This window comes from Rhinoderma darwinii, chromosome 1 (assembly GCF_050947455.1).
Source record: "Rhinoderma darwinii isolate aRhiDar2 chromosome 1, aRhiDar2.hap1, whole genome shotgun sequence".
Classification (NCBI taxonomy): Eukaryota; Metazoa; Chordata; class Amphibia; order Anura; family Rhinodermatidae; genus Rhinoderma; species Rhinoderma darwinii.
Genome location: NC_134687.1, coordinates 498,995,614 through 499,011,875, shown reverse-complemented (window position 1 = coordinate 499,011,875; position 16,262 = coordinate 498,995,614). Strand labels below are relative to the sequence as shown.

At 43.5% G+C, this 16,262-nt stretch overlaps 1 protein-coding gene across 1 annotated transcript in view; it reads left to right on the top strand.

Moving 5' to 3' along the window:
• The first annotated feature begins 803 nt into the window (after window positions 1-803).
• Window positions 804-16,262, top strand: part of ISOC1 (isochorismatase domain containing 1) — a 30,354-nt gene continuing 14,895 nt past the window's right edge. The window contains exons 1-3 of the mRNA XM_075835806.1: window positions 804-1,507; window positions 11,063-11,182; window positions 13,582-13,785. Of these exons, the coding sequence (XP_075691921.1) occupies window positions 1,199-1,507; window positions 11,063-11,182; window positions 13,582-13,785 (633 nt within the window). The 5' untranslated portion in view covers window positions 804-1,198. The remainder of the gene's footprint in view (window positions 1,508-11,062; window positions 11,183-13,581; window positions 13,786-16,262) is intronic.

The window sequence follows — 16,262 nt, the reverse complement described above, 5'->3', positions numbered from 1 at the left end:
CAAAAGATAGGACTGGTCCTATCTTTTGCTTTTTACGGACCGTGCTCCCATACTTTGCATCCGAGCACGGGCCGAAAATGCGGGTGGCAGTCCGCAGCCGGCCGTGCCCGTAACCAAGGATTGTGATTGTGGGCACGGTCGTGTACATGGGGCCTCCGGTATGTTCACACGCAGAATCAAAAATGGCTGAAAATTACTGTTTTCAAGGGAAAACAGCGTCTGATTTTCAGGTTTGTAGCCAAAAACATTTTTTGAGGCTGTTTTTCCATTGAGACAATGAAAAACAGCTCAAGTGACATGCTCTTTTTATGCAGCGTTTTCTTACGCGGTGTAAAAAATGCCCCGTCTGAACAGAACGCCGTTTTTCCCATTGATTTCAATGGGCGGATGATTGTATGTATTCAGCTACCGCTTTTCAGGCATATTTCAAGCCATTTTTAAGCTCCCAAAATTTTCTGGTGACAGAAAACCAACAGCATTTTGAGTTTAGCTTTAGATATGCATGGAGAAGAAAACATGTTTTACCTTATAATCAATACATGATACAAAAAGCTAAATAGTTACAGTATATATACAGCATATACTGAACAGTCCGTCTAGTATAGTACATAAAACCGTCTCTCATCTGCCGTAAACTATGAGTCAGTTCCGTATGCGGTCATGGAGCTACACAATGTCACTGGAGATCGAAGGATCTGTCACGCGACTTTTCTTCAGTCTGCTCCACGTCTTCCAATGCAACCCAGTTCTGAAGTGAAGGAAGCCGCCTCTGGTGACGTATGCAGCCCGCCTGACGTCACCGCACGTGTGAGAGCCTGGACACAAGTGAGTTTGCACAAAAGGCAGAATGAACGGAAGAGACGGGCTGCTGCAGTCACAGGAATTGTGGAACTACAAGTGCCAGCGAGCAGTGCTGGTGGCATTCTGGGACTTGTAGTCGCACAGCCCCAGGTTGCAGTCCCGCTGCGAGGGCCAGTGTGTGGGTGAATGCCATGCAGCTCAGGTTCCAATCACAGCCATGTGCTACATTGCGAGGGAGGGGTCTCAGGAAAGGGCAAGCCCCTAGGCTGCCCCTATTCCCGCCTCCTGTGTCTCTCCTCCTCTAGCTGGAGGGCTGTGGCTATTTCTCCAGGGGGAGGTAATAACAGTACAGATAACCCACCCCCATTGTCATGTCCTTCTCCGCAGCACTTGGTGAATGAACATGGCAGAGCAGCCAGTGGTGTGTGCTGCACAGGTGAACAGCTGCCCTGGCATCCACAGCAGCAGTAGTGTGCCCGTCCTCTTCTGCTTCTCCGTCTTTGCCCGGCCTTCCTCCGTGCCCCACAGCTCTTGCTATGAAGTCCTGATCCAGAAGTTCCTCAGTCTCTACGGGGGCCAGATAGACATGCACCGCAAGTTTGTAGTGCAGCTCTTCGCTGAAGAATGGGGCCAGTACATCGATCTACCCAAAGGCTTTGTGGTCAGTGACAGGTGCAAGGTCCGCTTAGTGCCCCTGCAAATCCAGGTGAGTGGCAGCCTGTTCCTGGCATCACCCTTGTCATGTCTTGGCACTTTTCTGCTTGTGTATCCTGTATACAGCTTGCGGGACATGTACCGTCACTTCCTGGGGTCACCCTTGTCCATTAAACTATAAAGGGGACACTTACATGGAAAACTGGCGCTATATGCAGAAAAGCGGTTTGTCATTTTATTTTGTGTTGGTCAATGGGCATATTAATCATAAGCATTGCAGATAGTTTTATGGAATTGAAAATGGCAAGCACCATATTTATAAAGTATGTGCAGTATTATCTGGGCAGCTAACGCCTGGGCAGCCTATGCCCAGATACATCAGGTGTACGCTGGAGAAGAGATTTCTTGAAGGGCAGCACACATACAGTTTTATACATTTGTGGTGGAAACTTCAACACTTTTGCTGATGGGCAAGAAAATGGCAAGATATCTCTATCAACTTGTCAGATTGTGTGTAAGGCTCTGTTCACATTAACGTCATGGTTTCTGTTCACATGAACGTCATGTCTTCTATGCCGAAGCTGTTTTTGAGTGTATGCCGACCGGTTCTGACAGACCTCCATGATTGATAATGTCAGACTGCACTATTCTTGCTGTTCAAAATACCTGAAAGCCGAATGGACTCACAATAACGGCAGTGTAAACCGAGCCCAGGGCTGGCCTTAGGATAGACGGCGCCCCGTGCAAAATGATCTTTCCACGCCCAACCCCCATCATTAAAAAATAAATAAAAATGCCCCATAAAAAATTATAATGCCCCTTTAGTGCCTCCATCGAATATAATGTTATAACCCCTTCAAAGACAGTATTTTGTCCTCGTATTATGCCCCCTGTGGTACCCCTACACAGTATAATGCTCGCTTAGTGGCCCCCACACAGTATAGTGCCCCCTGTAGATTTTGCCATACAGCCTCCCTGTAGACAGTACCATAATCCCCCACCTCCCCCTTGTAGACAGTGCCATACAGCTCCCCCTTGTAGACAGTGCCATACAGCTCCCCCTTGTAGACAGTGCCATACAGCCCCCCCTCCCCCTTGTAGACCGTGCCGCCAAACAAAAACAAAAATTGTACTCACCTAGGCCCCGTTCCCACCATAAACTGAGCTGCTCCATGACGGGACCCTGTAGCCTAGTACAGCGTTTCCCAACCTCTTTGGACTCGAGGCAGCACTGGAAAAATAAAATTTCCTCAGGCCACCCCTACCAAAAATTATTTCGAGAAAGACAAGAAACTGCTAAAAAAACAAACAAACACTACACTCACAGTATATGTTTACACACATTTTTTTTTTGTAAGGCAAAAAAAATCTGCCTCAGAATTCCTTCAGGAATTTACAGCGTTTGACTTTTTTTTTTTTTGTTTTTTCTTAAAGAGGCTCTGTCACTACATTATAAGTGGCCTATCTTCTATCTTCTATATAATGAGATCGGCGCTGTAATGTAGGTGACAGCAGTGCTTTTTATTTAGAAAAACTATATATTTTCACCAAGTTATGAGCTATTTTAGCTTTATGCTAATGAGTTTATTCATGCCCAACTGGGCGTGTTTTTACTTTTTGACCAAGTGGGCGTTGTGGATAGAAGTGTATGACGCTGACCAATCAGCGTCATACACTTCTCTCAATTCATTTACTCAGCACATAGTGATCCTGCGCTGTTCCCTATGTGCAGCCACATACACACACATTAACGTTACTGAAGTGTCTTGACAGTGAATAGACATCACGTCCAGCCAGGACAGGATGTCTATTCACAATCCCGACAATTCGCAAACGTTTGTGTGGGACTTACAGCACAGCGAGCGTGATTTCGCTGTAACCTGTGATTTACAGCATGATCTTGCGAGATTACGCTTGCTGTGCTGTAAGTCCCACACAAACGTTCGCGAAGTGTCGGGATTGTGAATAGACATCCCGTCCTGGCTGGAGGTGATGTCTATTCACGGTCAAGACACACCCACATTAACGTTACTGAAGTATGTGACAGCACATAGTGAACAAAGCAGGATCACTATATGCTGAATACATGAATGGAGAGAAGTGTATGACGCTGATTGGTCAGCGTCATACACTTCTCTCCACAAAGCCCACTTGGTCAAAAAAGTAAAAACGCCCAGTTGGGCATTAAGAAAGTCATTAGCATAAAGCTAAAATCGCTCATAACTTGGTGAAAATATATTGTTTTTAAAAAAAAAACAAAAAACACTGCTGTAATCTACATTATAGCGCCAATCTCATTACGTAAGAGATAGGGCACTTATAATGTGGTGACAGAGCCTCTTTATGCCGTTAAAGCGAATGCAAAAGACGCAGGAAAAAAAAGCTCCAAATGGGCGCCGCAGGTATTTTCTGCTTCCTATTAATTTCAATTGGAGGTCAGAGGCAGAAACCACTTAAAGATCATCAGCCCGCCATTCACAGTAAAATGACCATCAGCCCACCATTCACAGATTCCCCCTTGTAGGTAGGGCCACACAGCCCCCTTGTAGGTAGGGCCACGCAGTCCGCAGCCCCCTTGTATGTAGGGCCACGCAGTCCCCTTGTAGGTAGGGCCACGCAGTCCACAGCCCCCTTGTAGGTAGCGCCACGCAGTCCGCAGCCCCCTTGTAGGTAGCGCCACACAGCCCCCTTGTAGATACCACCCCCCTTCCTATAGATAGTGCCACTGTAGCTCCCTGAAGGAGCGGAATCCCCGTGTGGCCGGGGATTCCGCTCCTGGAGCGCTCCTTGATGTCTCTGTCCATATATGGACCGTGACATCAGGGGAAACTCCTGAAGCGGAATCCCCGTGTTACCGACACTGTGACTAGGGATTCCACTCCAGAAGAAGCTCCTGTCATCTGTGTCCATTTATGGACCGTGACATCATTGGCTTCTCCTGGAGTGGAATCCCTCTGCAACGCTGTGGACGGGGATTCCGCTTCCGGAGTTTCCCCTGATGTCACTGCCCATAACGGGGATTCCGCTCCTTCAGGGAGCTACAGTGGCGCTAGTAGATAGCAGAGCAGGGAGATACCTCCCTGCTCTGCTATAGTGCTAACGCTGTAGCAGCGACTGCTAGCGGCGCCACTGCCCTCATGCCCGGTGCCCCCGCAGCGCCCCCTTACATCTGCTGGAGTGATGCGCCCTGTGCATCATGTGAAAGACATTTTCACCTACTAAAAAGTGGCAGAAATGTATTATAGCGAATAGTTGCACTAAGTAATCTCAGTTGTGCCATATTCATCTGATATTTAGAGGTTTTAGAGCATACAGTGCACATCTAAATGGAACTCGCACCATTTAGACAGTTTGACCCTGAAACATCACTTTTATTTTCAGTCTTTTTATGTTATCTCCATTAAATGTGGTCTATTATTCTCTGTTATCAACCATTTCCGGTTGGAGGAGGCTGACTGTAGGCTTCTTCAATGGGATTACGAACAGGTCCAGAAAAGTCCCTTCTCCCATAATCACTACTTTATATCACATTTCTCCAGCTCTGAGACCTTCCAGAAACATATTTTATTTATGTGTGTGAATATTCCCAAGAATTAAAACAAAAAAACAAAACATGAATTCAACAAGAGAGGACAAGTAGTGTACTCTGGCACAATTTTCTCTAAATTTAGGGTTAACTTAAAGAGGCTCTGTCACCACATTATAAGTGCCCTGTCTCCTACATAAGGAGATCGGTGCTATAATGTAGGTGACAGCAGTGCTTTTTATTTAATAAAACTATCTGTTTTCACCACTTAGCGATTTTAGATTTATGCTAATGAGTTGCTTAATGCCCAATCTACATGTGTAATCTACATTGCAGCGCCTATCTGCTGCAATAGCAGATGGGGGTTGCAAAATCTGGTGACAGAGCCTCTTTAATGTGTCAGTATAAGACCGCACATAGCGATCTAACAGGATCCCTATGCGCTGCCTAAATGAATGGAGAGAAGTGCATGAAGCTGATTGGTCAGCGTCATACACTCCTCTGTACAACGCCCACTTGGTCTAAAGTAAAAATACGCCCAGTTGGGCATTAAGCAACTCATTAGCATTAATCTAAAATTGCTAATAAACTGGTGAAAATAGATCGTTTTATTAAATAAAAAGCATGACTGTCACCTACATTATAGCGCCGATCTCCTTATGTAGGAGATAGGGCACTTATAATGTGGTGACAGAGTCTCTTTAAAGATTGTGGTCTGGTAAACGACAGTTTTTTGCAGTAATTTTTCAAAATCGCTGCAAAAAACCCGATATGATTGCAATGTGTGAATAAACCCTTATTCAGAAGGTGCATGCTGTATAATAGACTTACGTCTTTTTCCACATTTGTCATACGTCACAGATCAAGACTAAATGGTGCATACATCATTTACATAATTTGACTTGCATCACGCCATTTCTGGTACATTTTATTTAATTCTTTTTCCTCTGTTTTGTTTGGCAAGCATGTGCAGTATTGGGTTGTTTTTGTCTCTTTGGGACAGGCACTGCACGTCATGTTACACTCTACTTGAGAAATGCCCGTGGGTGCTACAGCACCCGCTTAACAGCCCCCTCCAACTCTTGTTTTAAGTATGTAATGTATGCCAAACAGCGCATCCAGCATCACTTTCTGATACTCAAACATGAAAAAGTAGAGTTGATAGGGGTAGTTGTTTTCTGGATTAGGCTTCGTTCACATCTGCGTCAGGGTCCCGTTCTGACGTTCCATCGGAGGCTCCCGTCATAACTGGAGCCTGACTGATACGAATGGAAACCATAGGTTTCCGTTTGCATCACCATTGATTTCAATGGTGACGGATGCGGTGCCAATAGTTTCCGTTTGTCTCAGTTGTGCAAGGGTTTCGTCGTTTTGACGGAATCAATGGCGTAGTCAACTGCGCTATTCATTCATTAAATCAATTGAAACGGAAACCTATGGTTTTTGTTTGTATCAGTCAGGGCTCCGTTCCGATGGTACGCTCCGTCAGAACGGATCCCTGACGCAGATGTGAACGAAGCCTTACCTGTCAGTAATCACACTACAGTCAGTCTCTCCCTAGCCTGAAATGGCGAAGGCCTCATTCACACGAGCGTATGCGATTCATGCACGTGAAAAACGCGCGTGAATTGGGTCTGTGTGTGTTGCGTTATGCATTGATGTGCTTTGCTAGTGGCATGTGTTATTCACGCACTCGCAAAGCACATCCTTTTTTTAATTTAGCTTAAAAAAAAAAATTTATTTTTAACTGAATTGATGGGCAAATCACGCATGTGCATCCGTGTCCGGTGTGTGGTTTTCACGCAGCCATTGATTTCAATGGGCGCGTAGGTGAGTGATAACGCACCAATCTAGGACATGCAGTGAGTTTCATGCAGCAGACTCTGTTTCAACGCACCGCACACGGACGTGATTCACGCTCCTTGAATGGGGCCTTACATTGAACAAAAGATACTGCAGATAAGATAGGTAGAGCTAAGATAGACTGCAAATTTAGGTCCCATTCACTGTCCATGTGCTGTGCATGGAAGTCACACACAGCACATGGGAACCTTTGATTTCAATGGGGCCGTTCACACATGCAGGAGTTTTCATGCAGCGAGAGTCCACTGCGTGAACCTCACTGCATGTCCTATATTGGTGCATTTTCACGCACCTACGCGCCCATTGAAGTCAATGGGTGAGTGAAAACCACGCACCGCACACAAATTCACATCTGTGTGATTTGCGCATCAATTCCATAAAAAAAAAATGGTTTGCGAGTGCGTGAAAAATGCATGCCACTTGCAAAGCACAGATGCTATAATGCAACGCAATACACACGGACCAGATTTACGCGCATTTTTGAAACGCGTAAATCTGTGTGCGTTGCGAGTGCCATGTTTTTCACGCACTCGCAAGCACTTTATTTTATTTTTTTCGTGTAATTGATGCATAAAACTATGCTGTCCGTGGTTTTTACGCACCCATTGACTACATGAAAACGCACCAATATAGGACATGCAGTGAGTTTCATACAACGGACAGTCGCTGTATGAAAACTCACGCATGTGTGAACAGCCCCCTTGAATTTAACGCACAGCACAAGGATGAGATTCACGCTCCTGTGAATGAGCCCGAAGTGTCCCTTGAGGTTTAATTGGTAACAAAATGAGTCAATATTGTCCTGTATTACTTGTATCACAGAGACTGTGATGTGGATTAAAATATGCACCAATATTCTGTCGAAAGAAGCAGCTTGTTTCCTTGGTAGCCAAAGCGCCAATGAATAATGCTCGCTCAGCTGCTGCCTGCTTAAAAAAACAAAACGGCAAAGGGTCTTGTTGCTGCTGCCCTGGATAATACTTAGCGGCTGTGTCTTGAAGACAGTTTGACAGAACCGGGGCAGACTACAGGTAGAACAATTGTCAGGAGATTACAAGGCTCCAGTACATGTACAGTATATTTTCTGTGATCTAATAACATCAACGTGTGGTTGGCATCAAGCCACAGAAAGCAATTAAAGGGTATTTTGTTTCATGTTTGTGTGCTTTAAATATAATCACAGTTCATTAGATATGCCACTAAATAATCCCACAGTAAAGACTTGAATACACTGTATTTATCTAAATCACAGCACACCGTAATGCCAGTTACCACCAGTTGTTGGGGCGGACAACTTTTTTTTTTAAAGAATGTCATCTGTGCTATATTAAAAGATTTTATCGATCTTCAGTGATCTCCTTTGATAACATAAAACAGGACAAATTCAACATACAACTAAAGCATGATATGCATACTGTATGTATTAATGGCATGGTGCAGTTATAGTTGTACAATAGAGATATGCATGTACCACTCTACCACCATGCACCTTCTATTGTAGGTGATGAATGGTTTAAAAAAAAATCCATCATGTCTGATTGGCCGTTTAGCATATGTGTTGGATGTTTCCTGCAAAACCATCTGCTGAACCAGTCGAAATCGACAATTTCAGCTAAATTCTATCTGATGTGTTTGGACAACGTTGGTGCTGTGGGCAGCCCTCCATCTGCTCGTCATTTGCTTTTTCATTCAAAAATATATACCTTTTGAGCGGCAATACCACTTACACCGTTTGGACGTGTGTGGTGCTCTTTTTGAAGAAAAGCAACTGTGTTTTTCTATTCCTGTAGAACCCCTCTAAGAAGCACATGAAAATCGCTAGAAAAATACAATAAAAACACCCTGTGGAATCCCAGCCTTCGGAGCCTCACACAGGAGCGTATACGGTCCGTACGTCGGCCACACTTCCCGGACCGAACACACTGCAGGGTGCTGGGCTCCTAGCATCTTAGTTATGTACGATGCTAGGAGTCCCTGCCTCGCTGCGGGACAATTGTCCTGTAATGTAATCGTGTTTTCAATACGGGACAGTAGTTCCGCAGAGAGGCAGGGACTCCTAGCATCGTACATAACTAAGATGCTAGGAGCCCAGCGCCCTGCAGTGTGTTCGGTCTGAGAAATGTGTCCGACGTACGGACCGAACACGCTTAGTGTTATATCACACCCCAGTGCTGTATTCACTGCTACACTGCTTATTACTGCTGTATAATGTTCTCCATGCTGCTGCTTCTATATTTGTGATCGAGATAGGAGAGCAGGATGTTCTCTTCTCAATGTGTACAGTAGCAGAAATAGGGTTATTCCTCATGTATACACATATGACCACTTATTCTGAAAAGTCATCTGATTGGTTAGGTATGCTTTAAAGATAGAAAATTGATCTTTTTTTTTTTTTTTTTTTTATAAGTCTATGTGACTGACGGAGATAGCCAAGTATAGCACTTTTCTATCTCCGTCAGTCCCATAGACCAGGAATGGAGCGGTAGTCACATATTCAAACCTCTGCTCCATTCACACGGGGCTAGGGGAACTGCGTTTCTCTTGGTTTACTGGAAGTCCCAGTGGTTGGACCCCCAGTGATCAGACATTTATCGCCTATCCAGTGGATAGGCGATAAATGTTGCTCATGGGAAAACCCCTTTAAGGTATAGACCGCAGTGCAAATAATCACGAAATAGACTGCCGAACTGTGTCAGAGGGGCGGAGGGCTAAAAGTGCTGATAATCAAAGACTGTTAGATGGGGCATTTGTCCTTTTTTTTTTAAATAACTAAACTGACTTTGCAATTTTTTTAACAAAAAAATTTGTTTATATACCATTTGCATGTGTGAAAATGTCGTCGTCCCCCTTTGGCAAAAACATACTCCAGCAGAAGTTATTTATTTTTTTTTTATTTTTGTCTGAACTTCTGTTTTATGCTTGGGTGTTGATGCACAAACATTATTAGATCAAGGTTATTCTTCCTGGACGACAAAGCTTTCCTAATGGTAGATTTGTGTAATTGACCCTAAGGCCTCATGCCCACTTCAGTTTTTTTCATCAGGGTGCTATCCGTTGTTTTAACTGATAGCACCCTGACACATTCATTTCAATAGGGCCACGCACACTTCTGTTTTAACGGAACCGTGCGGCCATTCCGTCAAAAGTAGGGCAGGTCCTACTCCTGCCCGTTTTTGATGGAACAGTCTCGGCCTTTTCATTGAATTTGGTCTGTGAAACAACGAACTGCACACGGAAGCCATCCGTGTGCGGCCCGTGTTTGCCTGAACTGTCACTATCGGCCGTACAACGTCCGACGGAAGTGTGCATGAGGCCTACTAGTGGTCAGACTTAAAGGGGATGTCCAGGATTAGAAATACATAGCTGCTTTCTTCCAAAAACAGCGCCACAGGTTGTGTATGGTGTTGCAGCTCAGGCTCATTGACTGAAATGGAGTTGAGCTTCAATACCACACCTGTGGACAGGTGTGGCAATGTCTTTTGATGAAAGCAGCCATGTATTTCTAATCCTGGACAACCCCTTTAAGAGCCCACATTAAGGGGTTTCATATGCCTGTCAAAAAAAAAAAGAAAAGTGAATTGCACCAAACGTATTAAAAGGAACACACCTCGTAATACATTTGGTGCATTGTGGACTGTCAGAAATAAAATTTATGCCAGCTATAAGCAGGCGTAGATTTTTGGTTTTCTGGCTTTAGTGTTAAAAAAATATTTCTAAAAGTTGTAGGCTACGGCCACTACCAGTAAACCAAAGGCCATCAATATCAAAGTTCTGGAAAAGCACTAAGTACCCTACCCTCTAATGATAATGAAATAACTCTGCTGACATGACCTAGTCTACACAGCAAATCTGAAACGGCAAGCTGCAGAAAACAAATCTCAGGCTATTGTGTGAGCTGTACTGGCCAGTGAGCAGACGGGACTATGTCAGCATTCGTTTTTATGTAGATAGCCACATAAAAACCTGAGTTAAATAATAAGATAAATATGTACATTTCAAATGCATCCTCTTTATGGTATTTGTTTATTGTGTTGCCTCAAGTGAGGCTACCATGTTACAGCAAGGTTGTAATGTTATACAATATTGTATGGTCCGCTTATACTACCAGAGGGTAAACCATTCCCTTTTATTATTTTTGGAAATATTAATGTTATATCTATCCTACACAGTTTATAATGTGTATATTTTAATTTGATCTTGTGTTTTTTGTCTTGACAGCTAACAACACTTGGGAACCTTATTCCTGCTAGTACTGTGTTTTTCTGTTGTGACATGCAAGAGCGGTTTAGACCAGCAATCAAGTATTTTGGAGATATTATAAGCGTAGGGCAAAGATTGGTAAGTCTTGTGACTGTTGCGAACAAAGGCTATAGAAGGATAATAAAAACCAAGCCTCCACTTTCAAACCAAGTCACGGCCGTTCATACCACCTTAAACAAGGGCATAGCTATGGTGGGCTGGCCAGGCATGTGCCCTAGGAACTAAGTAATCTAGGGTTAAAGTTAGAAACTGACACAGCTGGGAGACAGTCCTGCAGGAGCAGCCAGAACTGAATCTTTGCCCTGTGTTAAAGAACCCCTAGCTACACCTCTTCACAATCAGAAAGCAGTAGGACATGGTCTTGATTTTCAGACCCATCTTATTACCTTAAAGCAGCCATACACTTTATAGTGTTCGGCCGCCAGCTTTTCCTCCCCACTTTCCCCGTGCACGCACGGCTTGGCCAGGGTATCTGATCTCCTGTGGGAACAAAGGATCGGATATGTTGAAATCCAATGTGCCCAATAATTTTTTTTCCCCCAACATCTGCAATTGGGGGAGAGTCAGGACACCCACTTATACATTAGTCGCCGGTTCCAGCGAAATCAGCAGGTACGGTTGAATCTAATGTATATGGTCACCTTTATTGTTAGTTGCTTCATTGTTTTGACCTTTGCATACGTTGAGCCTCATATTTTACACAGAATCTTATTATAAAGGCAACACTGCGTGCACGTTTTTGGGTCCATATTATGGCTGCAACACTGGGACCTGCCACAGTTCAACTGAACCGAATTTCAATCACCATATGGGGCTTACTGTCAGTGGGGTTTAGTTTAAAAGTGGCCTAACGCAGGGAATGTTTTGGTCACTTTAAGCATTTTTTTTTTTTTTATGCATGAAATCCGGTTTTAACCTCAATACGCTGCACGTTTATTTTATAGGGCCACTATAATTGGGCTTAAGGCCCTTGTACACTGGCCAATTATCGGGCAAACGAGTGTTCATAGAACGCTCGTTCTCGATAATTGCCCTGTGTAAACAGGGCAACGATAAGCCATTGAACAAGCAAACGCTCGTTCATCGGCTAGATGCATCGTTTTAAATGTATAGAACTGTATGGGGCCGAGCGCTCGTCCCCATACTAGCTCCTTGTGAAAGGAGCGCCGATCAACGATGGCTGTGTAATACTACCTTTTAGTTTGGATTTTACTTGGCTCTTACTGTACCACTTACAAATATAAGTATTTTCCACTTACATATAAGAGCATTAAGGTGGTTTAAAGGCCCTTTTACATTGGCCAATGATCTAGTGAAAGAGCGATCGCACACGATTATTGCCCCGTGTAAATATGGCAGCGATCAGCTGATAAATGAGCATACGCTCCTTCCTTAGCTGATCGGCTCTTTTATGCGGCCAAAAAATGGTCGCTAGTTGGCAGCACATCTCCCTGTGTAAACGATGTATGCTGCCGGCAAGATGCTAATGAGTGGGGACGAACTATCTTAGTAATGATCGTTCACCCCCATTCTCTTGATCATTTCTCTGTTCGAATAGAACAAACGAGCGCCGATTGACAAGTTGCCCATATAAAACCACCTTAAAGGAAACCTGTCACCAGCATTTCACCTATTGACCTCTGCTCACCCCTCGCTGGCCGCTGCTGTCAAAAGTTCATTGTCGTTATCCCCTCCCCTAAACTCCTCCGACCTTAAATAATGGTCTGCAAACATTTTGCGCCTTTTATGGTAGTAATCCGGCAGTCTTGTTTGTTACTCTTCTTATGCCCACTCACCGCCAAAAACTGGCCCGCCCTGAATGCCGAAATGTCATTTGAGATAGCACGCATGCGCCCGTCATGTATGGTCCGACACCCTTCCCTGCTTCGTCCTCCTCAAATCTAGTTACTGCGCATGTGCCGCTATGGTGCACGCACCAGAATAGGACATAGATGCGCAAACGTGGGGTTTCGTGTGTGCTGTGGGGAGGCGAGGACCTGTCAATCAAAAGTAATGAGGCGGGATAAACTCGGAAAGGCCTGAGGAATGATATGACTCTCGTTCATTGGCATACGGTGCGGGAATACTAAAGGTACAGGGCCTACTTAGAACATAATTATAAGTTACATAAAAATGATTTTTAACACACTCACACCGGGTATTGCTGGTTCAATAGGTGAAATGCTGGTGACAGTTTCCCTTTAACAAAGGCAGATATTCGCCCGTATTTAACCACTTTAATGATCGCCGGTCGACAATACAACATGTCGTTCACCCGATCGTTGGACTGCGTAAAAGGGCCCTTAGTCGTGTTAGCCTGTGTAACTAAAGATTTATAATTGTTGTAGCTGTTAACTGAAAGCTTTGACTTGTATTGAACCATAAGGGTGTATACTTCATATAAAAATATGCAAGTTTGTGCTTTATCTTGTCATCTATAGTTTCTTTAACTGGATATTCCAATGTCTTTATTTTAGCTACAAGGTGCACGTATATTAGGAATACCAGTGATTGTCACCGAGCAGTATCCTAAAGGACTTGGGAGCACTGTGCAAGAACTTGACCTTACAGGAGTTAAGCTTGTTGTCCCGAAAACAAAATTCTCAATGGTCTTACCAGAGGTAGAGGCTGCGCTAGGTGAAATTCCTGGAGTTCGTAGTGTTGTACTGTTTGGAGTTGAGGTAAGTTTGGCTCGGTCTGTTGGTTTGAGTTGCATTTACCAGTCCCTCATCTTGCAATATTTACAATGGTTTAGGAGACAAGTGTTGGAAAGTCCTGGTGAAATGAAGTAGATTCTTACCTTTTATTAAAAAAAAAAAGATGTTTATTGCTCTAGTGAACAGTTCCACAAGACCTCAAACATCATTGGGTCGATGGGACCGCTTTTAGTCTCTTCACATAGATATATGCTGATCTGCAACATTGGTAGAGTTTCCTGTGAGAAGATAGCAAGGATGTATCTGTGTATACTAGATAGCCAAATACAGTTTGCTATAGCCTCCAGAATGACTAGCTATGCTTGTAACCTCCTGTCTCCATTAACATAGGAAGAGCAACTCTGGGCACAAACTCCAGCTATCATGTGAAATTCTGTGCAGACAATGGGCACGTTATTTGGGTACATAGAGTATGCACTTAAGAATTCCTCTAACATTTTCTACTTCTACTGATTTCTTAGCAATATGGTTTGAACCTAAAAGTATGAAGTGTAGGGAGCGTCAGGCTCTGTATAGTAATATGATGTAATAAAATAACAATGTCACAAAAGCTCAGCCATGTTCACTGGTTATATTGGGGTGTGCGTCCAGTGTATACACCAGGGAATGCTCTAATTGATGCTGCTGTTCAAGTCCATAGACTGTAATGGACCTAACGTATTAAAAAAAGACCTTCAACATCAGCATCAATTGGTTCTTTCGTGTGCTGTCGCTGATTTTTGTATGAGATATGCTAAAAGAGTCCTTTTGGCATTCGTTTGGGAGGTTTATGTCGCTTTACCTTATCTTTGTACTGTATTTAAAAGTGTGTGCGACTACACTTTTCATTAAGAGAGGGTTCCCGCAAAAAAGTCAACCACACGGTATATATATATTTTTTTTAAATGGGAGCCAATGGGCAACATATGCATCTTTTATATGGTGTACAGATGCATACATCAGATATATGTTCGGCGTATATGACAAAGTATGAGCAGAACTTTAGGGGTTTGCTGGTTGACTTAAAGGGGTTATCCAGGGACCATAAAACCAAAAAAACACGTGTAATCCACATTACACATTGCTAATTTAACTCTGCCTGCAAGAAATCATATATTTAATTTTTTATTTTTTTTATATCTCACCGCACTCCGGTGTAACGATGTTGCCGCTCTGAACCTTCCGTGTTCTGGGCGGGACTTGCAGTTTTCCTTCAGCTCCTCAAGGCACGGCCACCCGCTGCTCTGCACATGTTCCGCTCTGCTGTTGTCATTGCTCCCGGCGCTGTGTGAACAATCCGCATGTGCAGGGAATCAAGATAGTGCTGTGAGAGAAGGGGGCTGGCTAACTTTCTCAACATCCTCGCAGTGCCAGTCCCCTTGCGGTCACATGCTTCAATGATGTGCCAACACCGGGGAGGAGGGAGAGCTTTCTCAATCACGTGGGCTGGTGTTGGTGCATCATCAATACGGAAAGAAGTACTGAACTTCCGGGACCATGTCCCTAATCTTTATACTTGAAATTGGCGCACAACAAGAACATGAAGTATATTAGGAAGTCACCTTATTTTAGGTTTGCTTATTATTGCAATAGCATTTTATGGCACTGGATAACCCCTTTAATCTAAGTCTAGGCTCACAGAGCGTAGTTTGATATATAACATGGCCTAGATAGAGAAATTACACAGTGTTCAAGGTGCAGGATACGATTGGTGGAGGAGTTATTAGAATAGGGTATTTATGTACCTCAATTTTGTTATGCGAGCCCTGTATGTATCTACGGTGCTTATATATATATATATATATATATCTCAAAATCCAAGATACAAGACAGCATTCCAAATGTAGTGAAAAATAGGATCACTTTAATCAGCCCTACTCCATGGGGCCTTCCTCAAGCATTGCTGGTTATTTGGGACACTGGTCGTGTGTCTGAACAGGAGCTTTTGCACCCTACACTGACGGAATGCAGAGTGCTGCATATATATATATATATATATATATATATATATATATTTTTTTTTTAATAAAAAGATATTTGAAAAAAAATAGGGTATCTATTTTACACTCCCCTCCATAACCACAAAACTACAAGAAGTTTAGATCCTCGTGAATCACTTAGTCTGGAATAAAAGTCTGCATCTTCTTGAAGATTCACTGCAAATCTAGGAGATTACTCAATTCTTAGTTGCTGTTTTCACAACCAGAGCTGTGCTGCGTTAGCAACTCTTTCACATGTCCCCTCTCCCGACAATTCTCATTGCCAGGCAATGGCACTTATAGGCGGCTGTTAAGCGGTTAAATGTCCACTTTTGCAGTCCTTCCAACTGATTCTGTGGCACTAACAACATGTTGCTAATTTTGACATTGTTTAAGCAGTTTAGCTTTGGAAAAATATACCATAAGTAAAATGTATTAAATGTATCAATTTAAATGAGCCATTATTTGTGTCGCTGGTCTTGA